The 14548-nt window shown below is 38.1% G+C and overlaps 1 protein-coding gene across 1 annotated transcript in view; it reads right to left on the bottom strand.

Moving 5' to 3' along the window:
- Positions 1-417: 417 nt before the first annotated feature.
- PHEX (phosphate regulating endopeptidase X-linked) overlaps positions 418-14548 on the bottom strand; it is a 95477-nt gene continuing 81346 nt past the window's right edge. The window contains exons 17-22 of the mRNA XM_061453271.1: positions 12704-12771; positions 10793-10923; positions 7658-7723; positions 7446-7550; positions 5700-5776; positions 418-2188 (exon numbers count right to left, since the gene is read on the bottom strand). Coding sequence (XP_061309255.1) covers positions 2086-2188; positions 5700-5776; positions 7446-7550; positions 7658-7723; positions 10793-10923; positions 12704-12771 — 550 coding nt within the window. The 3' untranslated portion in view covers positions 418-2085. The remainder of the gene's footprint in view (positions 2189-5699; positions 5777-7445; positions 7551-7657; positions 7724-10792; positions 10924-12703; positions 12772-14548) is intronic.

The following is a 14548-nucleotide window of genomic DNA, read 5'->3' as shown; positions in this document are numbered from 1 at the left end:
AGTTTAGATAAGTGTTTGAGTTGATGTCCTGACTTTTCTGAGGACAATGACCGGTAGTACCTTTAATGGGGCCACACTGTCACTGCTGCACTTTGGGCTGTTGATCCAAAGCAACCAACATAAGTCCTGTCAGTGCTAAGGAACTTTCCCATTAATAAGAGAATTGTATCATTTTGCTCAAGACCCATTTCCTTGTTTTAGGAAAGTCTCTATAAAAATATAAAAATATAAAAAGTTTATGTGAAAAGTACCTCCAGGAAAAAAATTTACTAGTGGCTATTCAAATGACAAAGTGTAATCCATGGAATTCAGGAACAGAGCTGTCTTAGAGGAAGCAAAAGTGCTTTTCCTCTCAAGACTGACTTTTTCGGGAAAAATTGAAAAAAGAAAGTCCTGGTACCATAAGACATAATACTTCGTTACTAAGAAGTGACAACAGTACCTTGAGTTCAGAAATGTCTCCTTCCTTCTCTCTGAAGGGTAGCTTGAGGGCCTATATCTTTCCATAAATTATGGTTCCATGATGACACCCTACTTTATAAAGAAACAGAGGAAACTAATCCCATATGCAAAAACTTGGCTTCAGTTGAACCTTCCTCCACCTTGACAGTTGGACAATATTTAATCAATCCTTGTAAAAAAAGTGTTTATCTTGTTAACTTGCTATCTATATTATTAGAATAAAATTTTAGCAAATAGAAGAATTCATAATTTTTTGTATATATCTATAAATGTATATATATAAGATACGTACATAGATTTGCAATAATTAAATCAGTCTAAAGAAACTCTCAATTTCAAACAATTCTACCATGTAAAAATGAATTAATGCACAAGGTATAAATAAATAGCAGTTAAATACGTATCTTTTTGATAGGGAAGAAAGGGCTGGTTTTGGTTTCCCTCCCTGCTTAGTAATAGTTATGTGTTAAAGTCCTTCTGCTGCAATAAAATGTTTGGGTTTTTTTAATGAATATTGTTAGAAATCAAATTAAAAACTCAACTGGCCTGCATGTATATTGTATTTAAAAGTTCTCTGCTTCTGAACTGAACTTTTTTTATTCAGACAAGTTGAATGCTGCTGGCCCTGCTTTTCAGGCAGATATTCTTTCATTAAAATCAAAAGCCACCCTGCCCTGTCTAGAACACGAGGACAAACATGCACACTACTAACATTCCTCTGTAAGACCCAGACACTAAGAAATTCCTAGATTAAAACTGGTATAGTATTTCAGGCTTAAAAATTAATGTAGGTGAAGCTACCTTCAGCACAAGATAAAAATCGTTCCTTAGGAAAAAACTGCCCACACTGTAAATAGGAATAAGTGCTGTAATGTTTCTAAGTACCATGGTGCTGGGAATTCCCTCTGCAAGCCTCTGATTTTCACCATACATTGTTTTTTATCATAAGCTGTTCTAAAATTAGAAGAGGCTATGATCGGACAAGTATGCTTTCTGTTTAGTCTTAGCAGATGGAAACCGTGAGGTGCTTTCTCAGTTTGAAACTGTTCCAAAACCTAAGGCACTAATCTGACATATTAAACCTAATTTATATAAAGTCTTGTGTGCCTTTACATCATGCAACATCATTTATGGCATGCTGGGCAGTGACGGTTTAAGTTATGAAAATGCTGTATCACACAGTAGATCAGAGCTGCTTTATAGCAGGTCTCATGAATTCCTTCATCCAGAAAGAATAAATTTTGTGTGGGAGCATTCTGCATAGCACCCCTGCAGAGCAATAGATTAAAACTGGATTTTAGCATTTGTCTTTGGCCCAGCTATAAATCAGGAATTAGAATTGATAATGGCAGTTACCCATCAACAGCAGTGCAACTGAAGATGAGAGGGAGTAGTTTTATGGATAAAAAAGAAAACCTATCCTCTTCCATTTTGAGTGTTTCTAGGCTTTGAATAGAGAGTGATTAGATCCATGCAGGTAATGAGCATAGATAAGGTGATGCATTTGAAGTAACAGCTCTCCAGGTTGCAAAATGTTATTCTGAAACTCTAGCAGCAGGCTTGAGCTCAGGTGCAGCGATTCACATTGCAGACCCCTCTTGACAGAAGACCTGGAATGGACGTCTACCACAGCCGGCAGGATCCTGCCCCTCGGTTCATTGTTGTATTTGTTGGGCAATTGAAAGCTTTACGGAACTCTTCAAAGTTGCTCATGGCACCGATAACTCTGCAAAGAAAAGACAGAAGTGATTGACGTGCAGACTGTCTCTGGTTAAACACCACAGGCGTGTGTGTGTTTCACTGTGTTGACTTCAAGTTTAATTTTCAGGCTTTCCATATAATTTTTCAAAAAATAAACCCCAAAAGTTCAGAAGAAGCAAGCCCAGTTAATGTGAAGATAATATTGTTCCATTCACTGCTTTGAGAAGCATCTTACTTTGCTAGAAACTTGACAAAACAATTACACCTTGAGGGTACTGTGCCATTTAGAGCAATTTGACCCTTGGCAGCAGAGGTGGGAGATCAGCAGTAGCCTTGCAAGATGGAATCCTTTTTCTAGTACCTGCCAAAATGCTGCAGTCCAGCAAGCAAGAGTGTGTAAAGACACATCACGGCTGTGCTAGAAGTGGTTTGATTTGGCTCATGCCAGCCAGGTTCTTGTAACAACATCCTCTGTCCACCTGTGCACACACACACACACTGGCTCCCTGGGACTTTGCAGCCTGAAGTTGGGGGCAAAGGGGAGCAGACAGAGCCTCTCTTGTTGGCTAGCTCAGCCTTACCTTGTGAGCATCTCAACTCCTCTGACATTTTGGAAATACATTTTCTGAGGCTTCTGCCCTGACCAGCTCTCAAGCTCTATTGCTTGCACCACAGATGGTGTGTTACTGAAAGAGCAGCACATCACTGCCTCATGCAAGCTAGACAATGTGTCTGCACCCGAGACTGGCACTTTCAGGCACAGAGGAAGAGCTTGCTCTTTGTATTCAGTCATCCTTGGCTCCTGCTTTCATGTCTATATTATTTGATGCTGTCAGAAGGTGCTATTTTACCATTGCTAGTTTGGGATTTTGGTGTTTGCTGATTTTTCCTATGCTTTTAAATAACTTGGAATTTACTAACCTGAAATATGTTACAGTAAACAGCATTCTGAGTTAAAAGCAAAGAAGTATTGACTGAGACATTAATTGTATGTTTTTTCACCCCCCTTGCTATGCAGTGGGAAGGTATTTTTCTCCATTGCAGACAATCAGCTTCTCAGTGTAGCTCAGCATGGTAGCAAACATTCTTACTATATTGATAGACTTTATGTGAGTAAGAAAATTTGCAGTCAGCTGGCACAAAAAATGTCTAAAGGTCAGTTTTTTAGGTAGAATTACAAAGAAAGAAGATATACGGTTTTATTATAACAACATTGCAAATACATATTCAGGGACTGGAACAACAAGAGTTGGTCATGTAGAGCTGCTGCTGAAGTTGGTGGGAGTTCTGCCTGCCATGCCAGGGATTTTGCTCTGAAACTGGCATTCAACTACAGTGAAGACACACGTTAATACTGAAAATATTAGAATATAGTCAGAGAAAGATTATAACATGCCCACGCACATGACTTTTCTACCCATGGTTTGATACTGTCAGAGATTAACTGTGGAGTCAGAGTGGGTTGTCTGGATTTCATCCCATTGAACTACAGTAGAGACGCTTTCCCCTGCATGGGTCACCCTGAGCTCCCTTGGTGGTCAAAAAAAAACATGTACTTGCAAAGTCTAAGTAATCTAAACTTATTACTTACAGAAAGATGATAGATATCAATATATTTCCACAATGCCTTTTCTTCTTTTTTGGCTGTGAAAACCTTGAGTGACTAGCTCAGATGGACAGGCCTATGCTCAGGATATGTGTTGCTCATCTCTTACGGCTTTTATAGTTACTTTTTATAATTACTTTAAAAAGGACTGTTTGGGTTTTTTGGATAGCAGGAGCTATCAATGTTGAAACTAGCTGTACAGCTGTGACACTCATAATGGTCTTAGAATATAAAGCTGAAGGAAACAGATAATATGATTTGTTAACCCAGTTGATATGATTTGCAAGAACAGACAAGCATCACAGTTTCTCTTCATGTCTGAAACAGAAGCCTGTACTGAGTATCTTATATAAAAACTAAGAAAAAGTTTTGTCTGTATTTTCTAGACCCCAAATTAATCTAATTTTCTATGGAATTTTCTTTTGTTAGCCTGATTCCTTCATAAGCTTTCCCCATGAATGCTCTCTCCCCAGGCTTCCCTGTATATTTTGGGATTTGCTCCATCTCATGGGAATGTAGCTATATAATGATTCAGAATATATAATCATGTGTATAGGTAAATAGATCTGAGGACTTTAAAAGGCAAGAGATGGTTATTTTACCAAAATCTTGCCAAAGGTAGGAACCATTGAAAATATACCAATCTGTAGGCTGGAGATCAGCCTGAGACTTCTGTCCTCATTGTCATGGTGTACTTTCAATTGCTAAAAGGCATGCACCTTTGCAGGTTTCAATGCAGAGTTTACAAGTCTACCAAGACTGAGCATACACATCTGCAGCATTAGTTTATATTAAAATTTTTTGTATCATCATGTTTCCAGTTTCATTATTCCTTAACCCATTCTGGTTATAAGTAGCCTAAGGCGTGTTATGCATGCCAGTTTTGTATCTTCAGCTTTGATACGGCTGTGTCCAGGGAATATTTCAGAGTGCCTGTGAAGCAACTCCACAGCTGCCCTGTGAAGGCACTGTTGCTATTTCTAGTTTACCAAGAGAGAGCTGAGGCAAAGAGGGCTTTTATCACCTAAAGTAACCCACTGAGAAGGTGGAATCCCAGCTCCCTCTTTAGTCAACAGAAAGCAGCAGGAATTTCCAGAAGGCAACTAATCCAGTGTATTAGAGATACCTCCACTATGAATCAGCTTGGGAGTTAACATCCTTCCTCCAAATACAATGGTAATGTAGCACTCAACTGAGGATGAACACACAATTAAGTAAATGCAACCAATAAGAAACTCAACAGAAACAACTAGCTCTTGGTTACACAAACTCTGTGGAGAAGTGGAGAAACAAACATTGGCTTCCTAATTCTTATGTAGTCTTTAAACCTTCCCTCTTTTCCAGCCTCTCCTTCTTGGGGTTCATGGATATCTGTGGCTGAGTAGCCTGTGGGAAGCCTTTTGGGCAAAGACACAGACACTTTGTTATGGCAGGACTATCACAGCTCCTGCAAGCAAAGTGTATATTGAAGACCGGTTGAAGAGTTTAATCTCTAACTGAATTTACAGGGCATGTTTTGCTTGCATTATCAATATAATTCATGGTAATAATTTTAAAGCTTTTAATGAATCCAGGAAGATTAAATCAAAGACCCTCTTAACATATATAACTAGAATTGCACAGGGGGAAAAAAAATAAAGATGAGACATTTTAGATACTCAGGCCATGATTACAGGATATTACAGGGATCAGAGCGTGTTCTGGTTCAACTGCTTTTGAAGGTACATGTAAGCCCTTCATTTTTACAGAAGAGCAATTGTAATAGCACTAGATAACCTAATAAAAACAGCTCCATTTCAATCTAACCTGAGAGCACATGCTAATTTTGTGTTTGCTTTTAAACCTCTCTTTAACACGCTAAATATCTGCACTTTGTGCTGCAGTGACAGGTTCTATATGCACACTGACTAAATGCATTATTTGCACTTACCTGAACTCAGGAGGGCTGTGAGCTCCAGTATATATTTGCTCTCTTGCAGATTCTGGTCTAAAGGAGTTGCATCTTACCTAATAAAAGACAAAAAGCAGAAATAAACATGTTATCTGGGATGACTTCATAACAAAGCAGAATGTAAGGCCACTGTTTTTAAGATGCCTATTACTTACAGAATGCACAAAATAGAAAACCACCACAAACTTGCGTTTTGTTTCACCTTTGCTAACTTGTAGGTTTCTGTTGGCATATTCTCTTGGTTTTCAAATCCTGCAATGGATCCAGTCTTCATCCACTGTTATTCTTCACCCACTCATTCCCATCGTTGGCTCATAGCCACTTTACTAGTTCTTTTTCTGAATTTCTCTTCAATGGTAGCTTGCTTTTCAGCTTGTGCTGCAGCACCTTATGCCTTAATAATTTTAATAATTACCAAGCCTCCTTCTTTGTCTCAAAGCTATTACACATAATGGTGCTTATCATGTCTAGAATTGCAGCTATATTACCTGATGTATTTGTTCCATGTTGGAATGTCAGTTCTTTTGAAATTACACATTTTTCAAGTTTATACCAGTGGTACCCAATTTACTATTCCTGATACAATACTTGACCCAATTGTAACTAACCATAAAACAGGCTAGAGAGAATATTTGCACATCTGAATAATTCCTCTTATGCTGTATCCATTACATGAAAAATTCCCATTTAACCAGTCTCCACCTTAACTAAGCTCTGTGCTGAATGTTTCTTATTGACAACATCCTTTAAGCCAGACTGCCCATGAGATATGCAGACTTCAGTACAATTTTGCCTGGCTGAAGACAGCCCTGGCAGTTTGAATGAGTCTGCTGGGTGACTTGAGCTCTGTGGAAATAAGCTGAGCTCAAGGGTAACTGGCACACACTGCTATCACTGTGCATGTGCTTCCCATCAGAGGGTCCACTGGACATATGATTCCTGCAGCGGTCCTGTGAGACCCCCAGATCTTCCATATGGCTTCAAAGTTTTCTTGGAGAAAAACTGACACAGTGTGAAAGTCAACTCAGCCTAAAGGACCTAACTGGGGTCTTTCAATTGGTCAATATTGTCAAACTGAAATGGCCATAGACACATACACTGCCATACTGACTCTCAGCAGAGAGACGATTTTTCAGCCAGAGTTGGTTGTACTGCTTGCATTAGGTCATGTTTCTTCAGTTTTGATGATTAATTTCTTCAACTGGTGGGCAGTTTTATAGCACAAGTTTCACTTCTTATATGGGGTGTTTGTCCTGACTCTTAACCAAGTAAATAATTTCTGATTCTCTCCTTTGTTCTACATGTTTGTCTTTAAAAAAATCACATCTCTTATCAAAGTTTTGCAGTCTGTAGTGGAAGCATTCAGAAACTGCTGCATATTACAAGCATCAGAAATCTGGGAAGCTAAAATAGGAAGAGGCTCAGGAGTCAATACATGCAAAAAGACTCTTGTAGTGGAGGAAAGCAGCAAGAGGAAAGAAAGCTGCTCTGACAACACTGAGCAAAACCAAGAACAATTTTAGCAGTTCTGGCACCGCAGATAGAAGAGGACAAAGACAAAAAAAGATAAAAGAAATAATAGTCCTGGAAAAGCAAGTCTCTGCTTATAGCCTGAAAAGTCTTGATTTGACTGGTGTAGATTATTGAAACAAAGCAGTCTCATCTCTGCACTGCCAGCTGTGCAGGTTAATAGATGGGGATTTGAAACACATTTGTACTACTCACATGGGCATAACTCAGAAAGAAAAGCTGGTTGTGTGTGAACTCAAGGCCTGGCAGTAAAGGCTCTTCTTCTCCTCCCCTCTTTTCTGTAATCCATCTCCTGTATGCCTGATAAGAAAGATATACTAAGTGCCTTTCAGCAGCATGGAGCCTAAACAGCTTTTTCCTTTTTTTAAGAAATAATACCATGTTCCAGATATTTTTCATGTACTTACCCTGAAAGCCTCTCGCAAACCTCCATTATCTGCAATGTTTTCTGCCAAAGTCCTCTTGCCTTTCACCTGGCAGAGTGAAAGGACATCAGTCATTTGACCCATTTCTGAACTTCCTTCTTGATGAACTTCAAGAAGCAGGGGAAAAAATAAAACAAGGCAAGAACAACCTGAGCCAATTTCAACACCATATCTCTGGTTAAGAAAACTGGGTTTCAATGTGAAAACTTGTCAGTAAACAATTTTCTGTGATGAGTTATCCTGGCTCTGGTCCTAGATCTCTGTAGCACAAAATGTAATACATAAAATACACTCAAGAATCCGTCCTTGATCTTTGATCTGAGCACCAGTAATTTTCCCCTGAAGACTGATTTTATCTGATTACTCATGAGATCCACTAGCCCCTTTCTTAAACTTTTACCTAAAAGGTTATATTTGTTTCTCTACATAACTCTTCATGGGATGTTAAAACTAACTATATTATATAAAATTATTGGCACGCTAAAATGACCTTTAAGTCATAACATAAACCAGCATAATTAAAAATAACTGTCTGAGACAGAACTGAAATTGATTCAGTGCTCTAAAAATAGCTGCAAAGGAGATTTTCCCCAGTATTAATTCCAAAAGCAAGAGCAATAGCAACAAGAATATATCGTGAGAAGCAGAGCTATCTAAACTTTGTGAAAAAGCCAGTCTCCCGGTATTACCAAGCGCAGTATCATTATGAAGAAATCCTCATTTCTGCAGGTGCAGCTTTATCTCTGATCACCGGGCCCATTAAAGTCTTAGTGCTACTAAACTGTATTTGTAAGCAGTTTTATTTTCTACTGTGCCTCAAATAAGCACAGTAACAGAGCAGTTTTGAGTAGAGCTCTGAAGGTCAATGCTGGCCTGCAGATGCTCTGACGATAGGATCTCCCATGTTGCAGGGATGAGTATAGGAGGGGTTGGCATCAGTACTCACCTTCATTTCAGGACAGTAAAGGGGAAAATGGAGAAGAAGAAGTAAAAGGATCTAGGGGACACCCAGGCACATGTGCACAGCCCCAACAGTCAGAGCAGACAAGCACCCAGACTGGACTCAAGGCATCTTCCTCAAGGGTGTAATAGAGGAGGTATGGGAGCAGTGGAGGAAAGTGTAACCCTTTCCTATCAGCTCTCTCTCCCCTCAGGAGGCTGGAGATGGAGGTGGGAGAGAGGCTTTTAGGATAAAAGGGGCTAGGACAGCAGGGAATACGCACACACTGCCTTTTTTCTGGCCTACCTACTTATGCATTTTTTCCCACAGCGGGCTTGTGAAGTAGACTGATCTAGAGCATAAGAGTAACCCAGCAGTGGCACTTGGGCCATAGGTCATTTTAATAAGTGGAAGAAGTCTTTCTGCTCATCTCAGGCAGCTCTGGGTCAGGTATCTGAGACTACTCTGTACAGACAGTTCGTGACAGGGCTCAGGGACATGATAAACCCTTTATTTGATCAGATGACTTCATGTGATTATTGCACTCTGAAGCTATTTCTGTATCCACTTTTTCTTTCATTATGCTTTTTTTCTGGAGACATTTTTATTGCAACTCAATGAGAAAGAAGAAAAGTAAATAGGTTTCTTGAGCCATGAAAAATATGTGTACAGGGGTAAAATACCTGTAGAAAATTGATGTAAATGACAGACAAAAATAAATTAATAAATAAAAAAGCTCTTTGCATACATACCTCTTTATACAGGAGCTATAAAATATGGCAGAAAATATGAAGATTCTTCTATCATCTAAAAAAGTATTTTAATATATCCCATGGAAATAGGAGGAAAAAGCTTTGCAGATGATAAAGCTGTGGATAACAGGATCTCTCTAGTAAGCCCATCCACAGAGTTCAAAGGCAGTAGCTATATTGGAAGGGAAACTCAGACCTACCCCATCTCAAGAAACACCATAGAAGGTAAATGGGATGGCCAAGCCAACGGCAGGAGCCCTTGGTGAAGGTTTTAATGACCTTCTTTAAATGGAATTTTTGTATTAACTGTTTTTGTCCTGGAGACATTCAGGAATGAGCCTGAGAATTTTTAGTTGTAAATTGGCTTATATGAAGTACTTCAAGACTGAGTTGTTGGACTTTAGACTGAGCTACAATATGGCTTTGTTACTGTCGAGACTAATACAAACAGCCTAAGGAAAGTGTTAAGGCTAAGCATTCGGTGTGTCCTCTCTATTCTTAAAAGACAAAGACATAATTGTATTTCTGATTCTAAAATGTAAGTAAAAGTGGTAGAATTAAGTAGGGGGTGGGGTATGTGTTTTTTCCTGAAAATTAAGATTAAAGTCATGTCCCAGCTGGGAATTGGAACTTTAGCTATTAATTTCTTGAGGTCAGGGATTTAACCTGGTTTAACTTCATCTTAGACACTTCTATAATGTGCACATTTTCAGGGAAGCCCATAGCTCTGATAGACAGTGAAACAGAAACCATTCCTTTGCACCTTCTTTCTCAATCTTTTTCTGTGAGCTACTGCTATCATACTCTTTCATTTGAGATACAAACTGGGTCTGCATGCACACATGGAAGAAATAGCAGGAGTTGAATCTGAAATAGAGTTTATGCATCCATTTTATAGCTGTAATAAATAACAGGAGGAATTGCTAAAGCAATCTATAAAACATGATATTATGTTCTTCTTTTTAAAAAGAGTGACTGCTCAGTTTTCATTACAGACCTCATCTTCAGAAGACATTTAACATGCTCACTGTAATTAGACCAGCCCTGATGGGTGGCTTCATCTTCCTCCTCTGATTCCAAAATGATATGATGTGGAGAAGTGGTTTAACCCTGTCACCAAGGTGTGGCTAGTGGTATTTGACTGGACTAATCAAATCTGACAGACAATTTTTATCACAATTATTCATTTCAAAAAATGATTTGTTGTGAGAAATGAAGTTGGTAGACTAATATCCCAATATACTGGGATTTATAAAAAGATAATTTAACACCCCCCCCAAAAAAACCAAAAAAAAACCAAAAAAAAAAAGCCTCACAAAAAACCCAAAACAAAACAAACAAAAAACCCAAATAAAAAAACAAAACAAAACAACAAAACCAAACTCCTTGTGCATCATTGCTTTCAATCACTGGTATTTTACATACATGTAAGCCAGCTCTCTTCCAGTAGTAATTAGTGTACTGATTAATCATGCATTTTGTTTTCTCTTTAAATTTTTCTTCAGAGTCAGTTGTCCACCACGGGTCTAAATTTCCATTTTTGTCATATTTACGACCTTAAAAAAAAAAAGAAAGAAAGAAAACAAATGGTTTTATAGGAGAAAACCCCATAGTTTTCCAGTTTTGGAATCTATCACCTGTACAGAAATTAGATGCTAATGTACTCATGCAAGTGTGTATACAAAATGTATAAGATCAATGTACAAAATCTTGATCCCACTCAAGTCAGTGGTGAAAAGATGGTGTTCTATTTATTGTCATAATTTCCATGTTTAGAAAGAAAAAAATAGCAATGACTAATGAGTTCTATATTTTATAATTACATAGTGTAAGAGGCATATGAGCTTTCTTGTAAGTATAATTGTGAGTATTTTTCATCCTCAGCCCATATGTCTCTGTTTCTGCAAACCTGATGATAACTAATTTGTTCTTAATTAATTATACGCTTGACCAGAAACAAAAAAAAAAAAATCCATTTGACGGAAACTTCTGAAGTTTCAATTTTTTGCCTTGCAGCAAAACCAGAACATTTGAATCCTATTCAAGGAAGCAAGGAGAATACATACATCCAATTCCCTAGGCTGATGGTTACAGCAATGGCTCACGGAAAATGGGGACTCAGGTCTCTGCTCTATCGCATTTGTAGGAGAGTAATCTCCATCATGTCTCCAGCCAGTCAGACACAAGACACAAGATATGTTAGGACTTCTTTTTGAGAGCAGGTTTAGCTGTCCGTGTGGACACAGACTTGCTCTATGATTTGAGTCTTCGTTACGACTGCAGGAAAGGGAGGTAGGGAGAAACCAGTAGACATGATACCAAGTACTGAAGATGCTTTCTTTAATTTTTTTCTTTCCTTATTTTTTCCCTATTAGTTCTCTTGTCCAAGACGACAAAATCCTTACAGATGTATTTTATTTCTATATTCAGAAGGTAAGAGCCTGGGCAAGAGGCAGTAGTCTGCTTAGGGTGTCAAATCTTATGCTCCTTTCTAACAGGCTGGAGACATGATGGAGATTAGATAACCTACAAATGAGACTCGAGTTTGGAAGAAATATTTCTCCGTTCTAGAGTGTTTGCTGACACAAAACATTGCATAGCAGCGCCAACAGGATACAAGTTTTCCCTTTTATTGTTTAAAAGGTATTCAATGTGATGAAACATAAGCAACTTAGCTCACTAGTTAGGCAGTGAGGCAGAACCCCCTTTTCCTTAAACTCCCTGTGTTTTCAGTGGAAAGAGGTTTCTCTTGACAATGAGTTACAGTGGAATGTCAGCCACTCGGAACTGCTCCCCGGAGGAGGAGGAGGTTTGTGCTTCTATCTCTCCTCCCCACCTTCTCTCTCAGGAGCCTGATTTTAAAAAGAACTTTATTGTGATAGCCAAAGTTAGATGGTGGTAATGCCCTGCTCCACCCAGTTTTTCAGGGCAGTTGGTCTGACATTTTTAGACTATTTCTTTTTTCTCAATTATATATATATATTTTGCAACAGGTTTTCTGTTCCACTTTTGTTCCAGTGTTGTATTTTAATATTGGTACATAATCACCTCTTGGAAACAGTCAAAACTTAAATGAAAAAGTTTCTTGGAAGTCATTTTCATCAATCGGAAGTTATCTCTTTACCCTTCCCGCTCTCCCCAGCCAGGACTTTCTGAGTCTCTTAGTTTCCATTCAAGATAAGCATCAAACTTCTGGCACAACTTACCAAAAAAACCCTCCATTCAGACAAGCAAGATATTGTAAATAAATTTAAAGATACAACTTTATAATTTCATTCTTTTTTTTTTACACAATTCAGCACTGTTAACAAAAATAAAATAAAATAAAATACTCACCGTTGCTATCAAATCCATGAGTGAACTCATGGCCAACAATTACTCCTATGGCACCGTAGCTTAATGACCTGTAACACAAAGAAACAGTTTCCTCAGAAAGTGTCCACACTCATAAATGTTAAAGGACAGCAAAGATGACTATTTATTTAAACTGGAGGAGGGGAATGGGTCTAAAAATCATACCTGCACAATTTTGACTTAAAGTTGTTGAAAGCCTGAATGTTAAACTCTTACTTCTTTGAAATCAACCTTTAATATAAAACTTTAAAAAACATTCTTCTAAACAATACCCTTATTGGCATCATGTGAGCTCCAAAATGTATCCTTCAGCTTACAGCATTGTGAGTATCCTAACTAAGAATGGGACAAAGTTACAGGTGAAATTATTCTCTTAATATCATAATGAAAAAATAATAAATCAAAGACTGCAACAAACAGACTTGCAAGCGACTGACGCTGGTTTGTAAGGCATTAAGCAGATCTCCTTTCAGTCTTAAAAAGAGAGTTCAGGCAATTTCCTTGCACCTGCCGAGGAATAGGACATGATCTATAGCCAGGTCTAATGCACTGGTGAAACAGAATAGAAAGACGTATTTTGCATTCCTGATTGACAATTACTTATGTTTTTCTTGTTATATCTAAATAAACATACATCTGGGAGAAATCAGGATGGAAGAGGGAAAGGTTCAGGGCTTTTTTTATATAAATGCAATGGATACCATGGAATGAAGTGATCTACAAAATGCATCTTTCATATGTTATGTTGTTCATTGTGATTTTATTTATTTCAGTTATTAAGATGCCATACTTCAAAGTAGCTTATAGTTATAGTATTTCTAACACATTCTATAGAAATAAGAGAAAGGCAGAGGGTTTTGAAGTAACATGTTATTACTGGACCTAATGATCCATAGCACACTAATTACTCATCTAAGTCATGCCCAAAAAGTATTATTTAATTCCCCCTTCTCCCTTGACAATTCTTCACTTTATATTTTTCTTTCCTGAAAAGTAATTTGCATGTGATAAAGTCTTCACTACTGTTTTTTTTTCCCCCAAGTACTATTGCAAACCTTTACTAAAATTATACATTTCAGGAAAGATCATCCTTTTGTGTGATAAATTTGTAATCTTGTGTAGCACAGAGTGATAATTACCCATACTAAATGTAGTATTTAAGACTTGTTTTCTATATCTGAAGTCATTATACAGGATCTTTTGCAGCTGGAGAAGTATGAAAAGAATGGCACAAAACACATAAAGAGGCCAAGAAAAAACAACAAGCCCTAATAAAAAATATATTTCATTTTTCCTCTAGGCTACCCGGTCATCACAAGCGGCAAGGACAAAAATACAGGCTAGTGCCCAGGCACTCTTAGGGTTCCCCCCAGCTCCAAAAGACAGGGTGAAGTTTGGGATGAATTTTGGTCTTTTCTTCTGTGAACCCCTGTTGCATTTTGTCCAGCAACAGTTTTGCTAGAAATGCTCCCAGATCTGTTCATGCTCTTCACTTCTGAGGCACAGCTGGACAGAGATGGATGGGATTATGTGCAGCCTGACAAGTACCACATGAAAGGTGAACTTTCTGGGTCTGGGGAAGCTCAAGAGGACTGTAAGAAAGCTACCAGCTCAGGTAGTTTGAAGTCTATTTCAATATGCCTGACACTGAAGACTCCTAACTATGAATTTGAATGATGTTTTGTTTCATGTACTGAGATGTGAGGTGATAGCTTAGCTTCCCTTTATGCAAATAGATGCAATTGTTTTACAGTGATTATGCTGGAACTGGACACTAAAATGCCACTAAATGTTAAATATTTGCTAAATTGGTTTTCCAGCAAGTGC

This window comes from Pezoporus flaviventris, unplaced genomic scaffold (genome assembly GCF_033815535.1).
Source record: "Pezoporus flaviventris isolate CSIRO_AGI_PZ_B2104156 unplaced genomic scaffold, CSIRO_AGI_Pfla_v1 ptg000015l, whole genome shotgun sequence".
In the NCBI taxonomy this organism is placed as follows: domain Eukaryota; kingdom Metazoa; phylum Chordata; class Aves; order Psittaciformes; family Psittacidae; genus Pezoporus; species Pezoporus flaviventris.
The sequence above is the reverse complement of the archived record's forward strand: the minus strand, read 5'-3'. Positions and strand labels throughout refer to the sequence as shown.